Here is a 26,942-nt window from a genome sequence, read left to right on the forward strand (position 1 = left end):
GCCGTGTTGCTGGCTTTGGAGACGGAGGGAGGGCCACGAGCCAAGGAGTGACGTGGGTGGCCTCTGAAAGCTGACAAGGAAGTGGATTGTCTCCTAGAATCTCCAGAAAGGAACACAGCCCTGCTGGTCCCTCGGCCTTAGCCCAGTGAGGACCTTGATGGACTTGTAACCCACACAACTGTCAGATCGTAAGTTACCACTAACTACGGCCACTTGCCCGACGACCTGATCACGTCAGTCCTACTTCCAAAACGCCTCAAGCACGGTGAGCGGCTGGTCACCTGGACCGCTACGGCAGCCTCGTGACTGGCCTTCTGCTCGCACCCTTAGCCCCGCTGTCACTCCTCAACCCAGTCGCGGCGACCCCGTTCAAGTCAGCACGTGGTTCCTCTGCTCAAAGTCTCTACCGGCTTCCCAGCTCCTCTGACTCCAAGGAGAACCCCAAACACTTAACAGGACTGATGGGCCCGGTGGCTCCGGCCTCATCTCCGACCGCCCCCCTCGCTCCCCCCACTTCTAGCCCCGTGGCCCCCTCCGTGTTCCTCGGACACCCTGACGTGTGCGGGCCTGGGGACGTCATGGCTGCTCCCCTCTCTGAAAGGCCCTTTCCGCAGGTGTCCCCACGGCTACCACCCTTTCTTCGTGAAGGTTTTCTCACACGCCCACCCGGCGAGGGCTCACCGGCCACCCTAAACTTTGACCCACCCCCCCCATGACCCAGACCCACTTCCTAGCCTCTCTTCCGGCTTTGTTTTTCGCCCCTTCATGCTCACCACCGTCTAACAAGGTATGTATTTGTACCTGTTTACCTCGTTTCTGGTGGAAGGCCAGCACCACTCAGCAGAGCTATGTCTCTCTTGCTCACGGCCGACTACGGCAGAGTCCGCGTGCTAAGCCTGTGTAAATATTGGTTGAGTGAATCATGTTAGCACTTCAGAGATATTTTTGTTCAGCTTCCCAAGTTGCCCCACGTTGTGTCAGGGACAAAGTCCTTCAAAGCGCCTCGGGATCTGGGTCCTCCCATGTGCCGGGGCCTTCCTTTCACGCCGAGATGCTGGTGACAAGCTACTGTCACCAGGCTTCCGGGTTTCTAAAGGCTCTGGCCCGAAATGCTGGTGAATTCCCAGGTTCCAAAACTGAAACGTTTGTACGGGCTCTTGGTTTTCCCTTGAATCACACACCCACGCCACAGTTAACTCTTGTTTCCACACCGAAGGTGGATTTCTCTCGAGCCTTTCAGAAGAGTCGCCGAGCTGCCCTGAGTGGTGATAGAGGTGCACACCATGCTTGGGGCAGGCCCCTGACCTTCAGAGCTCCCGGAGATGACCAGTTCTGGGGAGCAACGTCCTTCTGGATTAGGAAACTACTCAACCATCTGTGATTATCCTTTCCCCACGTTTTGAGTCTCTCTACTCAGACTGTTATCGGAGCGCTACCTACCCTCTCGGGTAATTTCCACAGTATGAGCTCACATACAGTGGGTGCTCAGTTAGCGATTAGAGGCTGAGCAGATAATGACCAAATCGCTTTCTGTTCTTCAGGGATCTTCCACTTTTAAGACTAACATCTGTTTCATTACAGGTACTATTCATGATCTAAAAGGTTCGCCCTGTCCTCAGGTTTTCTCATCCTCCATGCCTAGATTTTTGGTCTTTTGTTCACTAGTTCGGCCAGTACCTGAGGGCCCACCAAGTGTCTGTCCTGTAGACACAGTGGTGCCACAGAGACAACAGGCAGGTTTGGGTCCTGTCCTCAGGGAGCTCACCGTCCCTCGAGGCAGAGCACGGGGTGTGAAACATGGATGGTCTGGGACACGCGGACTTAGTCTTATGGTCAAGGAACTAAAAGAAGGAGGATGTGGCTGGTACCTGAAAGGAGAGAGAAGGTTCTGGTACAGATGCGCTCACAGAGGAGACGTGGCCACGTCACCAGAGACTCGATGTGCTACAGAGATGGTGTTTTATTTTAAGTGCCATGGGCCAAACTCACCCGGTCGTTTCTTAACCCAAACTTTTATGTTTTACACTTCTGGTTTTCTTTATAATTCTCCTCCTAAATTTGATATATTACTCTATTTGTTAATACTAAAAATTATAATTTTCTTAAAGTCATTAGTGAATCAAGTTGTAGGAGAGCTGGTAACAGTTGAAGGCAAAGGGCAGGATGGAACAGAGAGTGGGGTTATGATCTGGCTTAGCAAGCAGGGCAATAAATCATTTTCACATAAAAAAAAATCTTAAGATTAAAAACTAAATAACATCTCTTGAGCATTTTAAATCATTTTCCCATAGTCTATGAAAATAGTCTGTTCTGTGTGATCTAATTTACAGCCAGTCCCTTTCACGTCCACTCTTTAGAAAAAGGGTTGTGGGACAAAAGGGAATGAACACACACACACACACACACACACACACACACACACACACACCTTACCTTTCAAAAAATTATTCTTTTTTTATAGGACTCCCAAATCTGTTGTGACCCTATTTGACCCATGAATTTTTCTTGAAGAATCAGTGTTAGTTTGTATCGAAACCTTAAAAATAATTTAGTATCTATTTAATGTCTCTTCGTATTCTGTACAGCAGTAAATGTTTTATTACTAATATATTTGCATATAGGATCAAACAGAACCAGTCATAAAAAGAAAAAAAAAAACCCTAAGGATGAATCTTCTATAAATACTAAGCTTCATAAGTTGTGCTTTTGTCATTTGTATCCCCAAACTCAGATATTCCCCAGTGTCCCAGATTTCTGGATCTCCTAGGAGAAACACTACCCTTGATAAAGTGAGCTCTGATCTCTATTATGATAGTCTAAGGGCTGAAAAATAAAAAGTATTAATTCTGGCCATTTACGGGAGCAGCGTAGTAAAAGGACACCTCTGTCTATGCGGAATCTTTGGAACCAAGCTGTAACACTAATGCAAACACTCAGAACACGCACTCAACACGTTTACTCGGATTTTCACTTTGCCCTCTTGCTCTAGGTTCACGGCAGACTTCCTAAAGTCAAGATCCATTTCCAAGCCCTCTTTACAATTCTATGAAATAAGACAGAAGGCTTTGTACAGACGTGATCAATAAATATCTGCCGAACTAATAAACAATATCCTTGTAACCCATAATTATAATGTTTAGAACACAGAAGGTTAATGAGGCATTACGAGTGACTAATAACTGTCTTCAGGATAAAAGGCTATTATTTTTTAGAGAACAGGATCACTGATCCAACATTCCATGCCAATTCTATTCAGAATGCTTATTTGTGGCAACATAAAGAGCTTGCGCCGCATGTAAATCAACCCATTGCTTCCTTCATTGAAGAAGTCTTGCTATTAAAAATGTCAGCTCAGCAGAACAGTATGATTAGTGCCACAGTCTACTGACATCTGGCACAAGCCCCTTATCTCACTGCAGACCAGTAACAGTCTGTGGACGGACACCGGTTCGCAGACCACACTTTGAGAAGCACGGTTCGATATTGCTACTAACGTTGGACCAGTAACAATAATGGTAATGACGATAATTCTATCAATTAGCCTTTATAGAGCGTGCTTATTGGGTGCCAGATGCTCTAGGTACTTAAACACTTTGTATGGATTATTTCATTTACACTCTTAAAGACCCCATGAGGGTTCACTTTATTATTTCCATTTTTCAAGTGGGGACATGTAAGCCATCAGAGCTTTAGTTAATTTCTCCGGCTTCTAAGAGCTCGTCTGTGGCAGAGCAGGGGCGTGAAGTCGGGAAGTCTGATCTCAGCTTAACCTCAGTTAAGTGCAGAGTGGGTGCCTGACCGCGTTGGGCCACACTGCTTCCGGACTGCACACAAGAACACGGGCTCACGCCGGAACACTGTGGGCTGAAGAAACACTTGACGCTATGGGGGATGTCAGGCAGGGTGGTCTGGAAGAAATACCATACGACAGAAAACGTGTAGTTCCCTTATGGAAAGAAAAACGTTGAAGATGTTTGAAAACCATGGTTGTAATCACCCACGTGGAGTTACAAATATTTAACATGTAAACTTTATCTCCCAGGCCTGTTATACTTTAATTGACACAATGGGCTTATATCATTACTAGGACTTTTAGAAGGTTACCCCGTTGTTTGCTTTTGTTTTAATTGGCTCGGAGCTCCCCAAAGCACATCCCTTTGGTTTCTAGCATCTACTTGAAACCTTTCCTGGACGAGATAAAAGCTAAACATTTATTAAAAAAAACAAACAAAACAAACTTTACTGCCAGACTTCTAACAAGTTGACTTTGTTTTGATCTTAAGTAAGCAAATTAAATCAACTGACTTTAAAAACACGCAAATTTCAAAAATGATTCACTTTTAACTCACTATTGGTTCATTCCAAATACTGCTTGGGGGCGCCTGGGTGGCTCAGTCGGTGAAGCATCCGACTTCGGCTCAGGTTCATGATCTCGCTGTTCGTGAGTTTGAGCCCCGCATCGGGCTCTGTGCTGACAGCTCGGAGCCTGGAGCCTGCTTTGGATTCTGTGTCTCCCTTTCTCTCTGCTCCTCCCCTGCTTGCACTCTGTCTCTGTCTCTGTCTCTCTCAAAACTAAGTAAACATTAAAAAAAAATTTTTTTTAAGTTAAAAAAAAAATACACCTTGAATAACCAGTCCTGCGCAATTAATATAAGAATCCTATGTTCCACTGGTAATTTAAGTTTTTTTAGACTTATATACAGGAAGATCTCCCAAGCGCAATCAATACTTACATATCATGACAACCTATCACTTCTCATATGCAAATTCAGAAAGGGTTTTATTAGAATCTCAAATGACTGGGCCATTTCATGCTTTCAATATGGCTTTGTTTTACTGAATAATACTCTAGAAACTAATATCTGAGTAAAGGTCTGCTAAAATATTAATTTGGCTTATTTATGCAGTCTAGTTAGATATCTGAGCAAACGGGTGAGATCTAGGAAAAGCTGAAATCTTAAGAATAGGTTACTGCAGCCTTCACTAGGAAGTTAACATTGTTATTTTACCTCCAACAAATACAAAAGGAACTTACACCCACCTTTTTGTAAAGACGGGATTTGTTTGGGGTATCACCCTAACTCCTGAAGCTACGTTTTGCTTGAATTATTCCAAATGGAGATTGTGAAAAACCACAAATATCAGGAAATTGTCTTTTCTTAACAAAGTAATGGATAGTCACTTTTCAGTAACTTGAATAAACCAATAATAGTTTGATAAACTGTGTCATGCATTCTATGGCAGGTGGAAGAGAAGAGAATTATTCCAGGCAATGCCAATGCATGAACCCCCTCAAGAGTAGGGATTCTGTTTTATTAATCCTCCCACATTTTGAGCTTCCTTTTTTGGCCACGCCTCTTTCGTCCCCTTGGGTTCTTCCACTGCACCCACCGCATGTCAAATAACCGTGCACCCCAGGGTTCCATCCTCGACTCTCTCTTCTCGTTCCATGTCCTCTCCCGGGGGAAAAATTGTTCATATTTTTGCTTCGATGACTGAATGCTTCATCTCAAGTTCTACCTTAATCTCAGACTTCTTTCTTTAGGTCCTGACTTACATGTCCAACTACTAGTTAAGGGACAGCCCCATTTAGAAGATGGGCATTCAAAGGAACTGAACTCATCCCGTCTGCACTTCTCACACTCCTTAAAAATAGAAAAGCCCTCTTTCCTTCTTTCGTGTTCTGGATTTCAACAATTAGCAGAACAATTCCCCCCATCCCCTAGGCCTCAACCCTCTTCACATGGCTTCTGCCTCTTCACATCCTACAGCCCCAAACTGGCTGTTCGGACCTCTCTCCCTATTCACGGCCCTCCCAACCGCCACTGTGATTTGACCATTTCTTCATGGGATTACTACAAAGCCTCCAACTTTGTTTTTTTCTGCCTCTAGTTCTGGCTCTCCACCAATCTGTCCTTCACATGCAGCCAGTGGCCCCTTTCAAATGGAGAAGTGATCACGTCACTGACCCAAATCCTTCTCATTACCTTCACGATAAAAATCTCACTCTTTGGGTTCTTTCTGATTTAATGCCTATCTGCCCCTCAGCTCCACTTCCTTCTGTGCTCTTCTCGTAAGTTCTCTCTGCTCCAGCCACAATGAACTCCTGCTTAGAGTTGCTTTCCTGTGCCTCTGTGCCTTTGACCAAGCTGTTCCTCTGCCTAGGAAGCCCTCACACAATCCATCAGTCATTTCCTAGTCCCTTTACGAAGGGCGATCCCCAGGAAGTACCTAACATGTTACGGATGTTCAATAAACGTTTGCTATACTCCTGCAATGACAACCATTTATGTTCAAGGAGTTCTTTACAATATAGGAGATATTTTCACTCATATCTATAATCACATTTAATTGACTTTGATTTTCAAAACTGGACCGTGAAGACAATCACTGCAGATCTCATTCTCCCCAGTTATCCACGAGGAAATACGGCTCCTAACTTTCCAAAGTGGCATAGCTCAAAATTAACGCAATCATCCCTGACTAAAAGCTTGTCCTTTTTTATTATTATCCTAAATTATGAGCTGAAAACCCACGATGAGCTAAAAGGGGGTACTGGACTTAGCTCCCCAAATGTTTAATCAGAGGCACAGCCCCAGGCACATCAAATGACAGAAAACTCTACAAGGGCGTATAGTACAGGGCCCGGTGCCAAACCGGCTAGTGCCCCCAGTAGGCGAGAGAGAAGTGCATTTTGTGAGCATTAGCCTAATCCTGGAAGACTTTCCAGATGCGGGGGCAGCAGCATGGGCCTGATGCCCAATTACACTACGAATGAGTCAACGCTGAAAGAGCATTCCTTGAATCCAACTATTTGAGTGCAGACCTCTACAGGTCTGAAGGACAAAGAGGAAACAAGCAGACTCGAATCCGTTTTCCTTGACTGAACTTTTGTTAAGTTTCAGAAACGAGTGGAGATGGGGGCGCCTGGGCAGCTCAGTCGGTTGAGCATCCAACTTGGGCTCAGGTCATAATCTCGATTATGTGTTGATTTTAGGGGATAGTGTGCTTAGGGGAGAAATAACTGGCTGAGGGGGTGAAAGTGGGGGAGGGAAAGGTATAAACACATCTAAAGACGATTCGTGGGTTGGGCCCTGTGTCAGACTGCGTGCTGACAGCTCGGAGCCTGCTTCGCATTCTGTGTCTCCCTCTCCCTCTGCCCCTCCCCAGCTCGCAGTCTGTGTGTGTGTCTCTCTCTCTCCCAAAAATAAATAGACGTTAAAACAACTAAGACCAAAAAAAAAAAAAAGTGGAGAAAGAGAAAAAAGTACCCTCACTCCGGCAAAACAAAAAACAAACAAAAATCCAGTAACAAAAATGAAAACTTCCTCTGACTTATGATACTAAGGCTGGGAAACAGCAGTAATTTGCTTTTCTTTCTTTTAAAAAAAAATCATCCTATTTGCGTTAAATAACGTTAACTTCCTATGACAATTATGTTTACTTTGAATTGCTGCAGCTAAGAGATTGAAGAAAAAGAGAGGCTATGTCTGTCCCTTCACTGCCACCTTATTCCCTGGTGACAGTGCTTTGGTTTGCTATGTTTAGTTAAGCCATCAGCAAAGTACATAATGTAACTATTCTATCTAATTTGATGAGCTTGGCAATTTCATTAAAAATCAGGACTTTATTGTGTTTCGCCTGGCCACCAATTACATCCTGAGCAGGCCAATGAAAGAAATAGAAAACATGTGGCCAGAAATCCCCAAAAGGGGCAACCAATACCTTTACCGTTCATCTCAACCCCTATCCCCTTAGCAACTTTCTGACCTCAGGATAATGAAACATATCCCTTTATCTAAAGCAATTTCTCTAAAACGCTCTTTTCACTCGTTGGACAAACACAAGGACACCACCGTACCAGGTGCTGGAGGGAGAAAGAGAAATGAATGTTGTCTTTAGATGTGTTTATACCTTTCCCTCCCCCACTTCCACCCCCTCAAGCAGTTATTTCTTCCCTAAACACACTATCCCCTAAAATCAAATGTGGCTTTTCACAGTTGCCACCTATTACCTGAAATATTTCAATGCAAGACTTCCTCAAGGTCAAGTTTGTAGCCACTGATAAAATCATTTTTCCATACCGCTAAGCATAAAGTACTTTCCCAACACACATTTCCATTTTTCCAACCTTAAAATCTGCACGCAACCACCAAACTCTTGAGTCCTTGTTACTTCAGCGTGGAGATCTACAATATTGTTTCTTCGTTCTTTTTAAATGCAAATACCGAATCCTTTCCTGCTTGAGAAAAGACAACCCTACCTCTTTTACGTGTTCATAAAGACCAGGTTTTTATGACTCTCTTGTCACTTTGATTATGATATTACTAATGGACACCGCTATGTTGGTTTCTTGGATGAAAAGACCAATTCACAACGTTGCTAATGGTTTGAAAACTAGCGTTTGCAAACACGGGTACTCCAGAAGCGCTGTTGACCTTAGATGCCGTTCGTCTGAAAATGCATCCCCTGTCTCTAAGTTTCAGGGAACAGGTAATTAAGGTGCCATGAAGTGTTTACTTTCCAATCTGAATTTATTACTTCAATATTTTAGTTCATGAGTTATGGGTTCTGTAGAGATCACACTGCTTGTCAATACCCACGCATAAACCTTCTTGCTTTGACAATTAATCTGAAAAAGGCCCAATATAGTCCGAGAGAGGAACAGCCTAGTTTGGTGGAACATAATAAACGTCCATTCCCATCATAGAATATATGCTTCTCAGGTTCAATTAACCTCTGAACGATTCTCTTTCTAAGAGGAAAGCAATTTACCTTGGCGTCCTTGTCATCTACGGAGTGGAAATCTCTCTAGTGGCAAAGAATGAGTAATGGCTTACACGACCCAAAAAGGGCTCTCTTCATTTCCCTCCGGTGCTGTCTAGAGCAGCGGTAGGAACTGGCAGAGGAGCCATAATCGGCAGATACCAGCACGAAATCAATCATGCAGTTTCCACCCGCCCGCACTTGCCTTCTCAATCTTTTTCCTGCCTCTCCTCCATTTTTCTTCCCTCTTTAAGGCTGCTCGTTTTTCTTAATCTTTGACTCTCTCTCCTGGTTGTTTGCATTTTTACAACCTACCAGACACAACCTCCTGTGATCCTCAGAGCTTCCTTAACAGCACAACGGGCACCAGGACTTCAAAACCCACTTATTAGGATACTATTGTGTGGGGTAATGTTACGTTTGTTTAACAGCCCTCTAAAGTTTTGGTACAAAATATGTGGACTCCGCAGCTCAACCGAAAACGGGGAGGACTGAAATAAACAAAACACACACACACACACACACACACACACACACACACACACACACACACGATCCAACCGGAAAGATCCAACCCCAGGCCCACTGCCTGAAATGTGATACTTGGGATGACAGTGCAATGTGGGGCACCGGAATTCTCCTGGGTTTCATGATTCCAGGGACACATTTGGCCCACCGCCGACCACAGAAAAGGCTCTCATTGGCTTTACGCTTCCCATAAATGCGGCCCCGGGGGACCACCCTCCCCGGGCCCGGCCGACGCCCCGGCTGCCGCAGGAGCCCCTGTTAGGAGGACTGGGGTGCCAGGGTTCGCTCCTGCCGCTGACACGCGGGCTGCGGGAGGCAGCGGCGGGGACGCGGCCCCCACCCGGGCGGTTCCGGGAGTGGGGGCGGGGTCGTCCGGGGCCAACGGGCGGGCAGGGGGGGTCCCGGGGCGGCGGGGGGCGCGCGGAGCCCCGGCGGCCGCAACAGGTGCGCCGCGGCCGCCCACCCGCCCCTCCCGCCGCCCGGCCGGCCTTTACCTGCAGCGGCGGCTCCCGAGTCCGGGGAGGGAGGCCCGGGCCCGGCCGCCCTTCCCAGCCGGGCAGGCCGAGCTCGCCGGACGCACGGACCGACGGACCGACGGACACCTCGGGAAGGAGACTGGGGGCCGGAGGCCCCCGCCCCGAAGGCCCGGGCACAGACCCCGCCGAGGGCGCGAGGGCTACTGGGGGGGGGTGGGGGGGGGCGCGACCGGCCGACCGGGCCTCAGGGGCAGAGTCTCCAGCCGACGACCGGGTCGTCGCCCTCGCTCGGTGCCCCCGGCGACGCGCGGGCCCTCGCGCTCGCCCGCGTTTCTGGGCGGTTTTGGTCCCTCCCTCTCGCCGTCCTTCTGGCCCCTCCTCCCCGCCCTCCGGGTTGTCAAGGCAACCCGAGCGACGCCGGCCGCGGCGGAGAGGCGTTAGAAGGGGCGGCGCCGGGGGCTCGGCCCTTGGGGGCCCGGGAGCGGCTGTCCATGGAGCCCCAGAGTAAGGGGGCCCGGCGGGGCGGGCCGGGGCCTCTCGGGGACGAGGGTGGGCGCCCCGGGCGCGGTCCGCCGGCTTTTGACACGGAAACAACGGTTCTCCCCCGTCGCGCTTTTCTCTCCCGGAGGGAGCAGAGGGGCTAAAGCTGCGGCGGGAGGCCCGCGGGGTCAGGAGCGCCGAGGGAGGGCGCTGGGAGCCGGAGGGACGCGGAGCTGGGGAGTGTGGCCCGGGGGAGGCAGCGCCCCCGCGGCGTGCTTTCCCGAAATTGCAACCGAGCAAATCCGTGCACTCTCAGGACCACGCTCATTGTTGTCATTTTAGTTTAGTCTGTTTCGCTGTAAAGAGCCGTCCTGCTTCTAAAACGTCAGCGACTGAGCAGGCAGCGAGGCTGGGTCTGGCGTTTACGACGGAGACCCCGTCCTCCCCCGCCCCCTCCATCGTCGCTGATTTAAAGGAGAAAAAAATGGGGCTTTTGTCCAAGCTTATTCGATTCATTGCTAGGGGTCCTACGAGGTAGGACAGTCCAAAACAAAACAAAACAAGAATCCTTTTCCCGTTTCCCACATTGTTTGGCAAAAGGTGGGCAGTCTGGAGTGGCGAGATCTAATACGCGCTCCAACTTATCTGGGCTCCCCAGCCCCCAAACCTCTCTAGGGCCGTTGTGCTCTGTCCTCCTTTTCCAAGCTAATGCCTTGTTGCTCCTTTTGCTCTTAAAACAAGAACAGTGTTTTCTACGGACACTTGGAAGGCCTTACCTTTATAGAAGGATACATCCCGTTTGACTCTCAAAACCAAGTCGTCTTTTCTTGGACAATTTGAGAAATGGAAGTAATCAGACCAAATCCATTCTCTGGGAGAAAGGCTGGCATTTAAAAAAGTCATTAGTTTCCAGCAAGAAGGTTTTAAAGGTTGGTTTCCTTTCTTTTCACTCATTTTGCTGGGGCAAAGCTTACAAGTTGTGAGTTACAGTTGCTTGAGCTGAATTTATACACTATTTCTGCCATTTGCATGTATCTCACTGGATGCTACGTCTTTAACGTAACTTGTTGAAAGATGCTGAATGTGCAACAGTGCTAAAATGTTTGCGGTCAAACTGATGCTGGGCTGTGTATGTTCTCTGTTTAGGGAAGAGATGAAATGAAATCTATCTCTTAGAAACAGCCCCTCTATTCCTTCAGATATATGTTATTGTTTAAATGTGTGAAGTTTACATTTCAATTAATTCAGTGCTCACTGTCTTTATCCACTCACTCGTTCATAGTATCTATTATGTTCCAGACACGGCTCTGGAGATCAGGAGTGGGACGATGAACAGGGCAGTGGTTGGGTCATCCCTGGAAAACCCGGGAGAGACCCGGGGAACAAACCTCGCCTCTCTGAGGTCTGAGACTGGGGGAGAGGAGATGGACAGAAAGCTTCTGGGAGGAAGTGATAGGAGGCCTGCAGAACGACCCAGTGAAGAGTAAGGAAAAAGGGTGGACGCAGAGGGAACCCCTGATATATAGGCCCTGAGACTTGAAGGGCGGTGTGGGTTTGAAACTCAAGAGTAGGAAGATGAGTAAAGCTGTAGCTAGGAAGACTCGGGCGTTACAGTGGCGTAGAAAAAAGAAGTCTGGAAAAGCCGACAGGAGCCAGATCATGAAGGCTTTATAAAACTATGTGGGAAATGTATTTTGTGTATGAATTATACACTTATATCCCATCGCATTGGGTTTTGAGGTGGGTGGAAAATTTTTGTTAACTAATCCGTGCCTGGGGAACTGTACGTTTATTCCTTTCCACATATTCTTAAATGCTTTTATCAGTTTAATGCTTTTATCAATTTAATGTTATAATCCAAACAATCACCATTTACCTTAGGAAATTTTTTTTCTTTTAAGATTTTCTTTTCTTTTTTAATTTTTTTAATATTTATTCGTTTTTGAAAGACAGAGAGAGACAGAGCACAAGCAGGGGTGGGGCAGAGAGAGAGGGGGATGCAGAATCTGAAGCAGGCTCCAGGCTCTGAGCTGTCAGCACAGAGCCCGACGCACGGCTTGAACTCAGGAACCGCGCGATCATGACCTGAGCTGAAGTCAGATGCTCAACTGACTGAGCCACCCAGGTGCCCCAAGATTTTATTTTTAAGTAATCTCTACACCCAAGTTGGGGCTCTGACTTATAACCCCAAAATCAAGAGTCACATGTTCCACTGACTGAGCCAGCCAGGTGTCCCAGGAAATTCTTTCACAGTCTAATGAGCACCATTTTGGATAAATATTTACTAAATCATTTGCTGTTAGTTAATATTTAAAGGACACCATTAAATGAATTTTGTTTTTTAAGTTTATTTATTTTGAGAGAGAGAGGGAGAGAGGAAGGGGCAGAGAGACAGAACACAAGTGGAGGAGGGGCAGAGACAGAGGGAGAGAGAGAATTCCTGACAGTGCAGAGCCTGATGAGGGGCTCGAACCCACGAACCTGTGAGATCATGACCTAAGCCGAAATCAAGAGTTGGACACTTCACTGATTAAGCCACCCAGGCACCCCACCATTAAATGATTTTTAAGGTTCCTTTTAACTTCAAAATTCGTACCTAACTTTCAAAATTCAGATTTTACCTGAAACTCACAATATTTCATCCTCTCAAAGATATTGGAGAGCACTGAAGATACACTATTAACAAGTACTGTAATTATAACTACAATTAAACTATTGTCAGTATGATATTAACAATATGTTGTCATTATCTAAGAAATTGTAAGCCTTGTGTTTACATGACACCTTTTGTTAGTGATGGGTTTCAAAGAACATTTTACAGCTACAGTTGAATGTACCATCAGTAAATTGATTGAAAGGAAGGATCCTTCTTAATTGCTTTAAGGATCAGACATATACCCAAGGACACCCCAAGGAACTGCGAGAGTCAGTCTTATCCATTCTGTTTCCACACACTTAGGTTTCTATTACTCTTCAGAATGAACTTTATTAACTGAATCATTAAAATCCAATAAACATAAACTCTTCAGACCTCACAACTGGTTCATACTCTGGCCATGGGCAGAGGAGGACAGGGGCTACCACTATTATACAGAATAATAATAAATCAATGAGCCGAGAAATGACTCCCCAGGGTAATGGCAAATTAAGTTCACAACCTTGGGCTGTTCAGAGTGGTTTTGGCTCTTGGCTTACACATTTTTGTCTTTAATTATTTTCTTCCTAAACTACACTGTTGGAAAGATAACCCACACATGAAATAACATGGGAAATATACGTCAAATTTTTTTCTGGATTTGTTTTTAGAAAATATTGAAGTTCAACAGTACTGTCTCTTTCCTAATTTCCTAGTGAGTGACAATACCAAAAGGTAGCTTTGGGGTCTTTACCCTGGCTTTCATGATCTTTCCTAACCCCACCAAATCACCCTATGAGGCATTCACTGAAAGGACTGAAGCCTTCTCCAGACCTGTTTTTCCACTGGTCTAACATCTTTGATAGGATTACACCATCTTCCCAGTCATTCCAGCTGGAAATGCAAGAGTCATCCTTTACTCCTCCGTTCCACTCACTACCCCTCTCGCCACCCCACCCACCAGCGTGCCTGTTTATCGCACCTTTAAAATACACCCGAACGTGCACCTTCCCCTCCCTGTTGGAATCACCGGGATTCCAAGCCACCATCTTGCTAAAGCCATGAACGGAGGCTTCCCTGATATCTGCAGTTCCTCTCCTCTGCCCCGTCTGTGCTCTACCCGGAAGCCAGAGTGACCTCTTCAAAATAACATATTACCTCGTGCCACTCTTCTGCCAAAAGCCCTCTAGAGTTGTTGTAATGATCTGGTTGCTGCTTCAAACTCACCAGGTGTATGATAGATAATGATGCTTCAAGCGTATGGGTGTTTTACTCCCTTAAACATAACAAGCTCCTTTCAGGGCGGTGAGTCTTTGCACACACTTTTTTCCCCTCCTGTTCTGAGGGTGTTCCGACAGGTCTGACTCAACATCCTCTGGTCTAAGCTTAGCCATCTCCTCCTTTTCTTCTTCTTTTTTTTTTTAAGATTTCTTTTTAAGTAATCTTTATACCCAACGCAGGGCTCGAACTCAAAATCCTGAGCTCAAGAGTCACAGGCTTTACTGACTGAGCCAGCCAGACGCTCTATAGCCGTCCCCTCATTGAATCCCTCCTTTAAACCCTAAACTAGGTAGTGCCCCCTTCCTCATGTTATTCCTACCTTTGTGGTTTTTCTCTTCCTGATCGCAATTGTAATTCTTGTGTTAATTTAAAAAAAAAAAAAATCTGTTTTCCCCACCAGATTGTAGGATTGTGGAAAAGGGCCCTGCCTGCCATTCTGGCCCTAGTGCCTGACGGGAAGTAAGCCCCGAAGAAGCATTTATTGAATGGCTGGCACGGCTGTTAACAGCTGAATGCCTTATCTAACTTTATTTCCTTGAGAACGAGGTGTAGTTAAAACCAAAAGTCATTTTGCTCTGCCACAGAAAGGGCTGTGCTCCAGAGGAATCTGAAGTGGAGATTGTTTCAGATCAAGATCATTCAACTCAGGCGCTTGTAAATGTTAGCTTGGTTACACACACGGCCTTCCTTTTCACCAGCCTCAAGGAGACGTTTCGAGAATCTCATTTTATCCAATAAAATTAAGGAAATGGGCAAGCCATCTTATTTTTGAGACCAAAGGCTCCCCAGATCATCCACCCAGCGAAATCTGCTCACTGCCATGAGATACTGGTGTGTTAATTACCTAAGAGACTGGTACGAATTTAACGGTAATTACATAAGCCCAGGATCGTTTTTTTAAAAAATCTGTTTAGCAGGGTTTTTTTTTTTTCTCAAGTAGTCTTGACCCCTAAAGAATATTAATTCTATCAATTAGGTTATAATTTAAATATTATCATTAAGAAATGCACATATCCCTCTCTCTCTGCCCCTCCCCCTCTCATGCTCTGTCTCTCCAAAAGAAATAAATGTTAAAAAAAATTTAAAAAAAAGAAAGAAATGCTTATATAAATCAAGTTCAAAACTTAGGAAAAAACAATTTCAAAGCAACATCTTTTAAATAGCTGTAGTTTCAAATCCCCATCAAAAGGCTAAAATCATGGCAATCCTGACCTCCGGATGCTCAGCCAGCCCCGGAAAGGGGGCAGATCGACTTGATGGTTGCCGCTGGGTCCCACCAGGAGCTCGGGTTCACCTCAGCATTATTCCTCGGCCAAGTCTATTCCTGCTAACTTGGATTTTACCTCCACTGGATGGGAAAAGGGAGCGCTGTTTGGACGCGCCTCCTCTCCGGAGGACCCGCCCGGTCGCACCCAGGAGCTGGGCGAGCCAACCGGGCTCCAGGAGGGGTTTGTGCACACCAGCGTCAACCCGGAATGGCCTGAATGACTCATGGAGGACCGAAGGTGGTGCGAACTCCTCACCGAGTAAACAACTCACAACCCTGTTCTTGCATTTTTGTGCTCGCAGGGCTGGTGACAAGCCAGGGGCGTAGATGCTTATGGTTGGGAGCCTCCAGCTGCACTGGGGGGTTGGGGGGGCATTTCTCTCCTGGGAGGTTGAAGGAAGGGAGGAGGCATTCCTTTCTCCTAGACCCCAGGTGCCAGTTCTTGTAGCTGGGCCCTGTCCCCTTTCAGGTTGTCAGGGACCCTTCTCTGGTCTTGTGTCTTAGGAACACGGTCTCTCCTTCTCCTCTCCTGCCTCCCAGTCTCAGTCTGGAATGCACTCACTGCCCACCCACCTGTCTATTGGTTGAAAACAAGTCTTGGGGCCCCTGGGTGGCTCAGTCGGTTGAGCGGGGGACTTAGCTCAGGTCATCCTCTCACGGGTTCGGGAGTTCGAGCCCCACGTTGGGCTCTGTGCTGACAGCTCAGAGCCCCGAGCAGGTTTCGGATTCTGTGTCTCCCTCTCTCTCTGCCCCTCCCCCACTCACGCTCAGTCTCTCTCTCTCTCTCAAAAATAAATGCTTAAAATTAAAAAACAAAACAGTGTTTATAAAAAAAAAAACCAAACAAGTCTTGCAGGGGCCTGGGTGGCTCAGTTGGTTAGGCATCCAACTTCCAGCTCAGGTCATGATCTCATGGTTTGTGAGGTTGAGCCCCCCACCCCCACCCCCACCCCCACCCCCACCCCCACCCCCATCCCCACCCCCGCATTGGGCTGTTTCTTAGCACAGAGCCTGCTTTGGATCCTCTGGCCCCCTCTCTCTACCCCTCCCCCCCCAAAAAAATAAACATTAAAAAGAAAATTTTAAAAACGGAAAACAAGTCTTGGACTTCACTGTCTCTTGGAAACTTTGCCTATTTCCCATCTCCCAACCTAAATCAGAGTGACTTTCTCCCTCTTGGGTTCTGGGTCTGGATTTTATTGATACTTTTATTATTCTAACATGTTGTAACCGATATATATATCTGTTCAACTCTCCCATTAGAAGTTAACTTGAAATGGATCGAGAGATCAAACATAAGACCTGAAATTTTAAAATTCCTGGAAGAGTGGTGCTGGGTGGCTCGTTGGTTAAGTGTCCAACTTCGGCTCAGGTCATGATCTCATGGTTCATGAATTTGAGTCCCGAGTCAGGTTCTGTGCTGACAGCTCAGAGCCTGGAGCCTGCTTCAGATCCTGTCTCTGTCTCTCTGCCCCTCTCCTGCTCACTAACTTGAGTGTGCTCTCTCGCTCTCTCTCAAATATAAATAAACATGTATTTATTTATTTTACATTTATTCATTTTTGAGAGACAGAGACAGAGCACAAGTGGGGGACAGGCAGAGAGAGAATGAGACACAGAATCTGAGGCAGGCTGCAGGCTCCAAGCTGTCAGCACAGAGCCCGACACGGGGCTCGGACTCACGAACTGTGAGATCATGACCTGAGCCGAAGTTGGACGCTTAACTGACTGAGCCACCCAGGTGCCCCAAGTTTTCTGTTCCTTTTTAAAAAGCCTTTGACGGGTGCCTGGGTGGGTCAGTCAGTTAAGTGTCTGGCTTCAGTTCAGGTCATGATCTCATGGTTTCTGAGTTCAAGCCCTGCTCAGTGTAGAGCCTGCTTCAGATCCTCTGTCTCCCTCTCTCTACTCCTCCCTCTCTCTCTCTCTCTCTCTCTCTCTCTCTCAAAAATAAACATTAAAAATATTTTTTGAGATAGATACTAACCTTATTGTTTTTCAGCCTACTTTTTCAAATATGTGCACTGAAGACTGTGAATTTCCCTCCAAGCCCAGATTTAACCAAAGTCCCCACGTTTTTATTTTTTGTGAAGTTGTATTAAAGCATGACATGTGCGCAAGAAAGTGCCCGGTGTTAAATATACAGGTTGATGAATTATCCCAAAGTAAACACACCTGTAACCAGCTGATAACCACACTTGTAACCCAAATCAAGAGACAGCTATTAGTTCAAAGCTTGAGTCTCCTAATATTGCCTGTTCCTTTAAAGTTCATGCCGGATCATTCCAACATCTGAATCACTTACAGGTTCGTCTCTCTTTTCTGTTTTTCAGTTGTTTGGTCACGTATCTTGGCATTCCTGGATTTTTTTTTTTTTTTTTTTTTTTTTTTTTTTTTTTTATTGAACACTCAACATTCTTTGTGAAAATCGTAGAGGTTTTGGTAGTCGTTATCCATAGAGGATTTCATTTACTTTCGTCATCAGTTAATTTAGCTGAGGGTGGTCTATTTTCAGTTTGCATTTATTCTTAGGATGTAGCCATTTCAGGGATCTGAGCTGAAAACTCGGGGTCTTTACTAGTGCCCTTGCCTTTCAGCAGGCCTTCTGGTTCATTTTGGCTCCCGGCACCCGACACCGCCCAGACTTCTGCTCTTCTGTGGTCGGCAAGTTCGTCAAGTGGGTCTCAGGGGGCTCAATGTCTGTGCTCCCTTTTCTCTAGGGAGAAACCACCCCTTAAGCCTTGGTTGTTTGGAGGGAATTCAACCCAGTGTTTTTGTCTCCCAGCTCAGTGCGCCCGTTCAAAGCTCTATGATAGTGCTTTGTGTTTGTCATCCACGACCCAGTGATGATTCAGCAAATGCCAAAGGTCCAATGTAGGGGGATGTACGGCCAACTTCACTATGAGTTAACAGTGCAGAGCCTGCTTGGGGTTCTCTCTCTCTCTCCCTCTCTCTCTGCCCCTCCCCTGCTCGAATGCCCCTCTCTGTCTCTCTGTCTCTCAAAATAAATCAACTTAAAAGATGGGGCGCCTGGGGACTCAGTGAGTTGGGTGTCCGACTTCGGCTCAGGTCATGATCTCATGGTCTGTGGGTTCGAGCCGCACGTCGGGCCCTGTGCTGACAGCTTGGAGCCTGGAGCCTGCTTCAGATTCTGTGTCTCCGTCTCTCTCTGCCCCTCCCCAATTCCCACTCTGCCTCTCTCTCAAAAATAAATAAACTTTAAACAAAATTTAAAAAGAAATGAAAAGATCTACGTCCTGATTTCAGTGGCTCAGATAGTTGTAATGATAGGATATTTCAGGGTTAGCTTGTCCCCTCTGTGAATTATGAGGTGGGCTTTTCAGATTGGACGTAGTCTCCTTGGGCACTATAGCTACATGAATATGCACCTTGTCCTAACTTATGCTTATGCATTCTGTTCTGTGTGTGTATGTGTATGTGTATTATTTATTTTTTTTGAAAATGTTCAGAGCCGTAGAACAGTTCAAAGTCATACAATGAACACTTCCATACTCTTCACATGGATTTGACTGTTTACATTATGCCAGAGTTGATTTTTCTCTTTCTCTTCCTTCCCAGATACACACACACACACACACACACACACATGCACACTTTTTGAACCATTTGAAAGATGCACACACCATAATACTTCAGTCCTCAACACTTTAGCATGTTTTTCCCAAGAACCAGGACATTTTCTTCTGTAACCACAATACCACAATAATACACCCCCAAATTTAACATTGATACAATATTATCTAATGTTCTGTCCCTATTCGTATTTTCCCAGTTGTCTTAATAATGTGCTTTATGGTTGTTGTTGGGTCTTTTCTTTTTAAATGATTGGGACCCTTTTCAGGATTACACTTGGCATTTAATTGTCTTAGTCCTTCAGTCTTCTTTAGAGCAGTCTCCGTATTTTTTTGTTTCTTTCACGACACTGATATTTTTGAAGTGGCCGGGCCGGTTACCTTATAGAAGGTTCCATGCTGGATTTGTCCGATTGTCGCCTCATGGTGTTTTGAGTCAAATATTTGTACCGGGAATGTAACGTTACACAGACGATGCTCTGTCTCTTTCGTTGCGTCTTATCAGGAGGTCCACGATGTCAGTTCTGTATCCTGATACAATGTCACTGCTGCCACTGAAACAGAAGAGTGTTCTCTGGAACACTCCAGAATGTTCTGGAATGAAATGTACTTAGGAGTTGGGGAATCTGTTAAGAAGACAAAGACTCGTTTCTCAAGGCTGCCAGGACTGATGCTACAGGAGCCGGTCAATTTGTATTGCTTAAGCCACAGCTTGGCTCTTCTTACAGGTAGAGGGTGGCAGGTAGTATGAAAATGAAGGACATGCCCCTCCTCCCTAAGGCACCTCCTAGCAAAAGAGAGACGCTAACATGTATGAAAGAATTTTCCAGTGTGATGGGAGAGAATATTTTTCAGCTTAGGACTAGAACCCAGATGTGAGCATGGCAAGAATAGTGACTCAGGGGGTTGGTAATTGGCACAGACCCCACTCTCCATGTTTTTATTTTCACTGCTTCCCAGTATGTACTTACGATTCTCATTACGTCTGTTTCCTCTTTGCCTTCCACATTCACTGTAGTCATTCACATTTCTATTCCCTCCCTCATGTTGACTCACCAGAGCCCTATCCTGCACTGCCCCGCAGGACCTGTGGTAGCCTGCCTCCAAGATGGCTCCCTGTGAGCCTTCCTGCCTCCTGGTGTTCTCACCTGTACCCTGCCTCACTGTGCCAGAGTCGGTCTGTGTGACCAATGACATATGGCAGAAGTGGTGTGTCACTTCCAAGATTAGATTATAAAAGGCTGGGGCTTCTGTCTTGGGCTGGTCTTCAATCTCTTTCTCCCTCCCTGCCTCTCTCTCTCTCTGTCCCTTTCTTCTTCTTCTCTTCTTCTTCTCCTTCTCCTTCTCCTTCTCCTTCTCCTTCTCCTTCTCCTTCTTCTTCTTCTTCTTCTATCACCTACCAATTGCCATGTCATGAACACACTCAAGCATTCTATGGAGAGACCTACATGGCAAGGAACGGACGGGGCCAAGGATCAGAGAGGACTGACTCCTGCCAAGAGCTCAGCGAGTGAGCTGGTGGGCAGATTCTCCAGTCTCAGCCAAGCCGGGAGAGGACAGCAGCCCCAGCTGTCAACTTCACCATAATCTCTGAAGAGACTGAGCCAGACCCACCCAGCTGAGGCATCCCAGACTTCAGACCCTCAAACACTGTGAGACCATTATTTATATATATATATATAGATATATATATATATATAGATATATATATATATAGATATATATATATATATATATATATATCATATATCACATATATATAATCATATATACGAGCGTATCATCTATACTACATTCCTCTCTGTTCTGTACTTTCCTTTTTTTTCACCTAATGTTATATTTTGCTTTCCTTTTATTACCATGGTTTCTCATACTTTAAACAACTATATAATATTCCATTGTATAAATTTGCCATAATTTATTTAACCAGTCCACCACTGATAGGCAGTTTGTCTTTAGTCTTTTGCTACTGTGATAGGGTGAGTCAAAACATGTCAACAGCTTAATCCCCTGAACCTGTGAATGTGTCCCCTTTCATGGCCAAATGGGCTCTGCAGCTGTGATTAAGTTAAGGGTGGTGAAAGGGGGAGATTAGCCTGTATTATCCAGGTGGCCCCCATGTAACCAATCACAAGAGTCCTTATTTAAAAGGGAGGCAGGAGCTTTAGAGTCAGGATGAAGGTGTGAGCGGTGCTTCGGGTGATAGAAGGTTGGAACCAGAGCATGTGGGTATCCCCCAGAAGCTGGAAAAGGCTCGGAAATGTACTCTCCCCTAGAACCTCCGGAAAGAACAAGCCTTTGATTTTAGCTGGGCGAGACCCATTGTGGACTTCTGGCCTCCAGAACTGTAAGGTAATGAACTTGTGTTGTTTTAAGCAGCTATGTTTATGGGAGACGGTTACAGCAGCCGCAGGAAATGCACAGCTACTATTACGATTATAAACAGAGTTGCATTGAATTATCTCGTACGTTGCACATTTTGCATTTTGTGCAAGCATACTTGCAAGAGAAACGCCTAGATGTAGGATTGCCCAAAGGCAGTGTTAGTTTGGTTCAGTCCCACTTCCAACGGTAATTTTTGTGAGAACGTCTTCCACAGCCTCTCCAATGAGTGCATAAACTTTTGGATTTTTACCGTTCGGCAATTGAAAAACGCTAATTTCTTTGAACGAGCTAATTATTACTACGTACTCCTCATCCGCACACCGTATTTAGAATCTCTGTCAGAGGTAGGACTAAGTCCTTGTTTCTATTTTATTCCATGCTGTTTGCCTGTGTCCCTCCTATTACCTTACATAGAGCGGGCTCTCTTCATAGAATGATAAAAGGATGTATATCCAAAGGTATCCATTCTGCAATAGTGGGCAAGAAACGTTATATAGAATTCATTTTACCCATCTTTCTATCCAACAAATACCACGTCTAAAAACATTTCCTCTGTTTTGGACAAAAACATCCTTCATGGTAACCGTTGCTGAGTGCAGAGTTAAGGAATGGTTGCCTGCCCTCATTGTGTCCCCTGCCCCCCCTTTTTGTTGCTGTTTGACTGATGGATGGAAGGTGGGATCACCCACGGGTGGCCTCCCCCTGCCTCTGTGCCCCAGACAGCTACCGCAGACCTTTCCCCTTTAACAGCAACACGATCCCCGCTCCTGGAGGTAGCCCATCTTACTGATTATTTGCACAACAGCTAAAACTTGTTTGTGCCCTATTTAAGGATGAACAGCCTCGCCGCAGACTGTAACCTTCTGCTTTTCCGGTAAAGGATGAAACCTCTAGAAACTTCCACCTCCTTCCTTCTCTTAGCTTGGGAATGGTTCCTTAGGTTTCTCCCTATCTATTTACACTGCCAGCGCCTTTCCTGTTTTTGAGATCTTAAAACTTCACAGAACGAAAAAGCTGTCCCTTTTCCTAAAAGACGGTGGAGACTTTTCGTTGTTTTAAATTCGTTTCTTTTGTTTATAATGTAACCCGGTTGGTTTGAAATTTAATTAAAAACGTTGTTTGGCAAAAGTTCTGACCCGAGAAATCTCCTGGGTCATCACGTAAGCTGTTAGCTAAAACTTAACTACATAGCGCTTAGCCTCAATGAGCATCAGTGTGCACATTCAGAATTTTCAAAACTTGCAAGAGACCACAGAGCTTAAGTATTTTTTTTAATGTTTATTTTTGAGAGAGCGAGAGGGACAGCGTGAGAGTGGGGGAGGGGCAGAGAGAGAGGGAGATAGAATCCGAGGCGGGTTCCAGGCTCTGAGCTGTCAGCACCGAGCCGGACGCGGGGCTCGAACTCCTGGACTGTGAGGTCCTGACCTGAGCCGAAGCCAGACGCTTAACCGACTGGGCCACCCAGGTGCCCCACAACCTAAGTATAGTAAGTCCTGGAAAGACAAAACAAATCTATTGGCAATGAGCCTAATTATGAAACTTCTTTGGTTACGGACAGGGGTACAACAGGATGAAGCCTTTTTTTTTTTTTTTAATTTTTTTTTTTAACGTTTATTTGTTTTTGAGACAGAGACAGAGCATGAACCGGGGAGGGGCAGAGAGAGAGGGAGACACAGAATCGGAAGCAGGCTCTAGCCATCAGCCCAGAACCCGACGCGGGGCTCGAACTCACATACTGTGAGATCGTGACCTGAGCTGAAGTCGGAGGCTTAACCGACTGAGCCACCCAGGCGCCCCCAGGATGAAGCCTTTTAAGAGAAACCCATGACTTCTGTCCTCTTGTCATTCTGAATCGGTGGCAGTTAATACCCCACGAAGACTCTGAAGACAGACTGGTGCTTCTCCATCCTTTTCTGATTGCGTGTGCCCACTTTCTGATGGTCTCTTATTCCACATGAGACCTAACCGTGAGTCGTTTCGCGGTCCACCAACAGGAGGGCGCATTTGTGACGCATGCTGTCCGAGGGCCTGGTGCTTCATGTGCCGATTTGTTGATCATCGTGGGGTCGTGACTTGATGACCCACGACTGGAACCTGAGGTACACATGATGGGAACGTGGTTATGCAGGAGAATGTGATGACGCAGGAGCACTGAGGCTGTTAGCGTGAGAGTCAGGTCTGTTTGTCCCAGCTGTTTCTGCTAGAGCTTTCTCCCGGTGATCGTGCTGGCCACACCACTGCTTCCAAATGGCATCTCTTCAGCTTGAGTTGATTTTAGATAAAGATGAACTAATCTCGGGATAAGCCCTGGGTGTTGTATGTAAGCCAGTTTGACCATCAATTATATTAATAAAAAGGAAAAAAAATGAACTAATGTACAGACATGTGGTCATCCCAAGGACATTTAAATTAGCATTAGAACTAGTATTTCTAAACTCCCTACCTCTCCACTACAGTGTGGGACACTACTCTTCTCCCTTAGGAAATCAATTTCCTATGGACAGTATTTTTTTTCCCCCAACACAATGTATAACAGCCCTCATTCTTCTGTGATGTAACAATCTAAACTTCCATTGCTTTTTCGTTTTCCAAAGCTCCACTGTGCCTGTTTTTATGCCTTAAAAAAAAAAAACAAAAACAAAAAAACAACTCTGTAATCTATTATGTGGCAATTTCCACACCCCACTCCCTGCCTCAGCTAGGTGGTAAAAGCCCCAGGAGTACAGGAATCACACCTGCCTGTTCACTGTGTCACCAGCATTTTCGCAGCGTAGACACTTCGTTAGGGCCTTAAGGATTGAATAAGTAAATGGAAGTGTGGGCAGGATTGAAAACGTCCAAGATGAGAGAAAACTTCTAGTGCTATGGATAAAGAAACATTGACCCAAGGCAGTGTTTCTTTACCATATTTTCATCATTTTTCCTCAGGGAGAAAAATGCTGAGAAAAATTAAATACATTGAAGGGAATTAAATATTCAGATAACCTTGAGCTTTGAAAGGCCACTGTAATAGCTAAGATCCCCCCACCCCCACCCCTACCCCCACCCCTACCTCCAGGAATTAATTTGGGATCTATTGTTCAAGTGGAAGGTCTATGATCTGAGGTCTGGTCTCCTATTTCTCTGTGGGCTTCCTTTTACTTCCTGAAGATTCGATTGACCGTGCAAGGGTAGGGGAGGAGGGTGGTTGTCCTCAGAAGTGTGGTTTGCGAGCTCCTGGGTTGGGTGAGGCATGGAGGTGAAATGAGAGCATTTCTGGCAATGAACTTGTATCCCATCTGCGGGAGGTTTGGTGAGAAGGAGCCAGGGAGACTGGAAGCGGTTGGCAGAACCTTGGGAAAGACGGGTAGATCGAGTTCTACCAGGAATCAATCCAGGAATATTAAACTTGACAATGATGCAAAAGCGGCTTTGCCCTGTGTGGGGAGAATTGCCCCTCTGGGGGACAGATTCATTTCATCCTCTGTTACCACTGGTTCTGTTCAACTTAGCGTGAACCAGGCTGTGCAAGACAAGACTGGAAAACCCAAAAGGGCGTGATGTGAACGTTGCATATTTTTTCCCACTGAAGCACAGATTTTTTTTCCCCTATAATTTATAAGTGACCGGCATTTTCAAATTTTAGATTGCTCTCTATTAACTACACAGTTTGTAATAACTGTGATTAGCTGTTTGCTTCTTTCCTCACAGTTATACTGTTTTGTTCCTCTGGGTATGAAAAAGGAATGAGAGGTTTTTAAATAAGATTTTTATCAATGGAAAGTAGGAGCTGTGTGCATTTCGTGGAGAAGGTAGTCTAGAGGACAACCTTTATGGACCCGGGGCAAACTATATTGATTGTATAATGTGTATATTTGGGGGGGGGGAGGAATCTATAGTTAAAAAAAAAAAAAGCTTGCCACTTCATTATTTATAACAGCCAAAAGATGAACAACTCCGGTGTCCATCATCAGATGAACAGATAAGCAAAGGGTTTATACATAAAACGGGATACGTTTCAGCCTTAAAAAGGCAAGCAGGCTATGGCCTGGATGGACCTTGAAGACCATACGCCAAGTGAAATAAGCCAGTCACAAAAGGATAAATGCTGATTCTACTGTCAAAGGACAAAAATAATTTAGGAATGCTTGTCCTTTGTTTAAGAGCAAATAAGCCACCGAGGGGGGACTACAGTGTCTCTCAAGCAGTGGGATACTCTTCCTGAGGCATTTTGGGCGAGAGTGAGTTTTATAGAGCTTTAGAGGAACCATGCAGGGCAGGGCGTGATTGGCTGGGGTGCATATGTGACCTTATTTAGAAAGCTCTAGGCGGAAATAAGTAGAGCCCAGAGCTGGCTCAGCATTTGGCATTTCTGGTCAAGTGGGAGCAGTTACTGGAACACAAAAGTTGGGTTTGCTGATCTGGCACGTGGGGCTGGAGTGCCTCTAACGTGGGCCTGGAAATTTAGTTCTCCTCTTCCCTAGAGCAGTCAAATCCATAGACCTAGAATGTAGAGTAGAGCTTGCCAGCAGCTAGGGAAAAGGAGGGGGGTGCTGTTTGGCGGCTAAGCATAGGATTTTAGCTTAAGATTAAAAAAGAAAGTTGTGGAGATGGGTAGAAGTGATAGTTGTTCAGTAATGTGAGGGTCCAAAACACCGCTAAGCTGTATACATAAAACGGTTACAGCGGGGGCGCTTGGCTGGCTGAGTCGGTTGAGCGTCAGACTCTCGATTTCAGCCGAAGTCACGATCCCAGGGTCATGGGCTCGAGCCTCGGGTCAGGTTCCACACGGGGCGCGGAACCTGCTCAAGATCCTCTCGCTCATGACATGCGCCGAAACCGAGAGTTGGATGCCTAACCCTCCAAGCCACCCAGGTGCCCCGACGGTGACTAGAGTTGAGATTTCTCAACCGATCCGGTCAACAGACAGAGGACGTTGAGACCATGTCTCAAAGTGCAGGGGAAGCGTATAGACTCGGGCGGTAACTGCTGCCTCTTGCACAGAACTGTGCTTTAAAGAAAAAAAAAATTCCCCTTTTTTATAGAAAATCAGGAAAATATGTGTAAAAAACTTTTGCCAGTTAATGGGAGAAATTTAAGCTAAATCATGTTCAGCATCTTCATCCTTAAATGAAAAGATGATTTAAAAATCTCTAAGATTACTACTTTGTAATTGATCAGCACAGAACCATTGAAACTTTGTTCAAGAAAAAAATTTTTAACTCCCTGTGTTTTTTTCCCCTTGCCGAGGGGCGCTGGCGAACATAACAAGTAATTTCAGACACTGAACAGACTCGGTACAGGATGCAGGAGAAGAAAGCCATACATTTAGCCTGTACGTTTTGCCTTTTATTTTTCTGAAATTCAAGTGCAGCCTGAACCTTGAAATCTCTGGCCTCTGAGTCTCTCAGAACCGCGGTGGTACGTTAGCTCAGTGGTAAAAGTGAGATGTGACTTTTGGGAAAAAGTGAAATGTGTCCTGATAGCCATTTTGATGAGACACCTGGATGAATTGTTTTTCAGCCCTCCCTATTCGGTAGATTTATTAAGTAGAA

The 26,942-nt window shown here is 45.7% G+C and overlaps 2 protein-coding genes and 1 long non-coding RNA gene across 8 annotated transcripts in view; 1 reads left to right on the forward strand and 2 right to left on the reverse strand.

Annotated features, from left to right (window-relative positions):
* Window positions 1–9,967, reverse strand: part of DHX32 (DEAH-box helicase 32 (putative)) — a 52,863-nt gene extending 42,896 nt beyond the window's left edge. Inside the window, exons 1-3 of one of the 4 annotated variants that reach the window (XM_042909354.1) lie at window positions 9,789–9,967; window positions 1,678–1,868; window positions 810–896 (exon numbers count right to left, since the gene is read on the reverse strand). The gene's annotated coding sequence lies outside the window, so the exon portion shown is untranslated. Of the gene's footprint in view, window positions 1–801; window positions 897–1,677; window positions 1,869–9,788 lie in introns of all 4 variants that reach the window. The other 3 variants (XM_042909353.1, XM_042909355.1, XM_042909356.1) reach the window with 3 other exon arrangements.
* A 233-nt stretch (window positions 9,968–10,200) lies between these two features.
* FANK1 (fibronectin type III and ankyrin repeat domains 1) overlaps window positions 10,201–26,942 on the forward strand; it is a 103,432-nt gene continuing 86,690 nt past the window's right edge. For all 3 annotated transcript variants that reach the window (XM_042909357.1, XM_042909358.1, XM_042909359.1), the window contains exon 1: window positions 10,201–10,274. In XM_042909357.1, coding sequence (XP_042765291.1) covers window positions 10,262–10,274 — 13 coding nt within the window. In that variant the 5' untranslated portion in view covers window positions 10,201–10,261. The remainder of the gene's footprint in view (window positions 10,275–26,942) is intronic.
* The window catches only part of LOC122202813, a 37,505-nt gene continuing 29,681 nt past the window's right edge, over window positions 19,119–26,942 (reverse strand). The window contains exon 4 of the long non-coding RNA XR_006194895.1: window positions 19,119–19,577. This is a non-coding gene — a long non-coding RNA (uncharacterized LOC122202813). The remainder of the gene's footprint in view (window positions 19,578–26,942) is intronic.

The sequence above is a fragment of the Panthera leo genome, chromosome D2, assembly GCF_018350215.1.
Source record: "Panthera leo isolate Ple1 chromosome D2, P.leo_Ple1_pat1.1, whole genome shotgun sequence".
NCBI lineage: Eukaryota > Metazoa > Chordata > Mammalia > Carnivora > Felidae > Panthera > Panthera leo.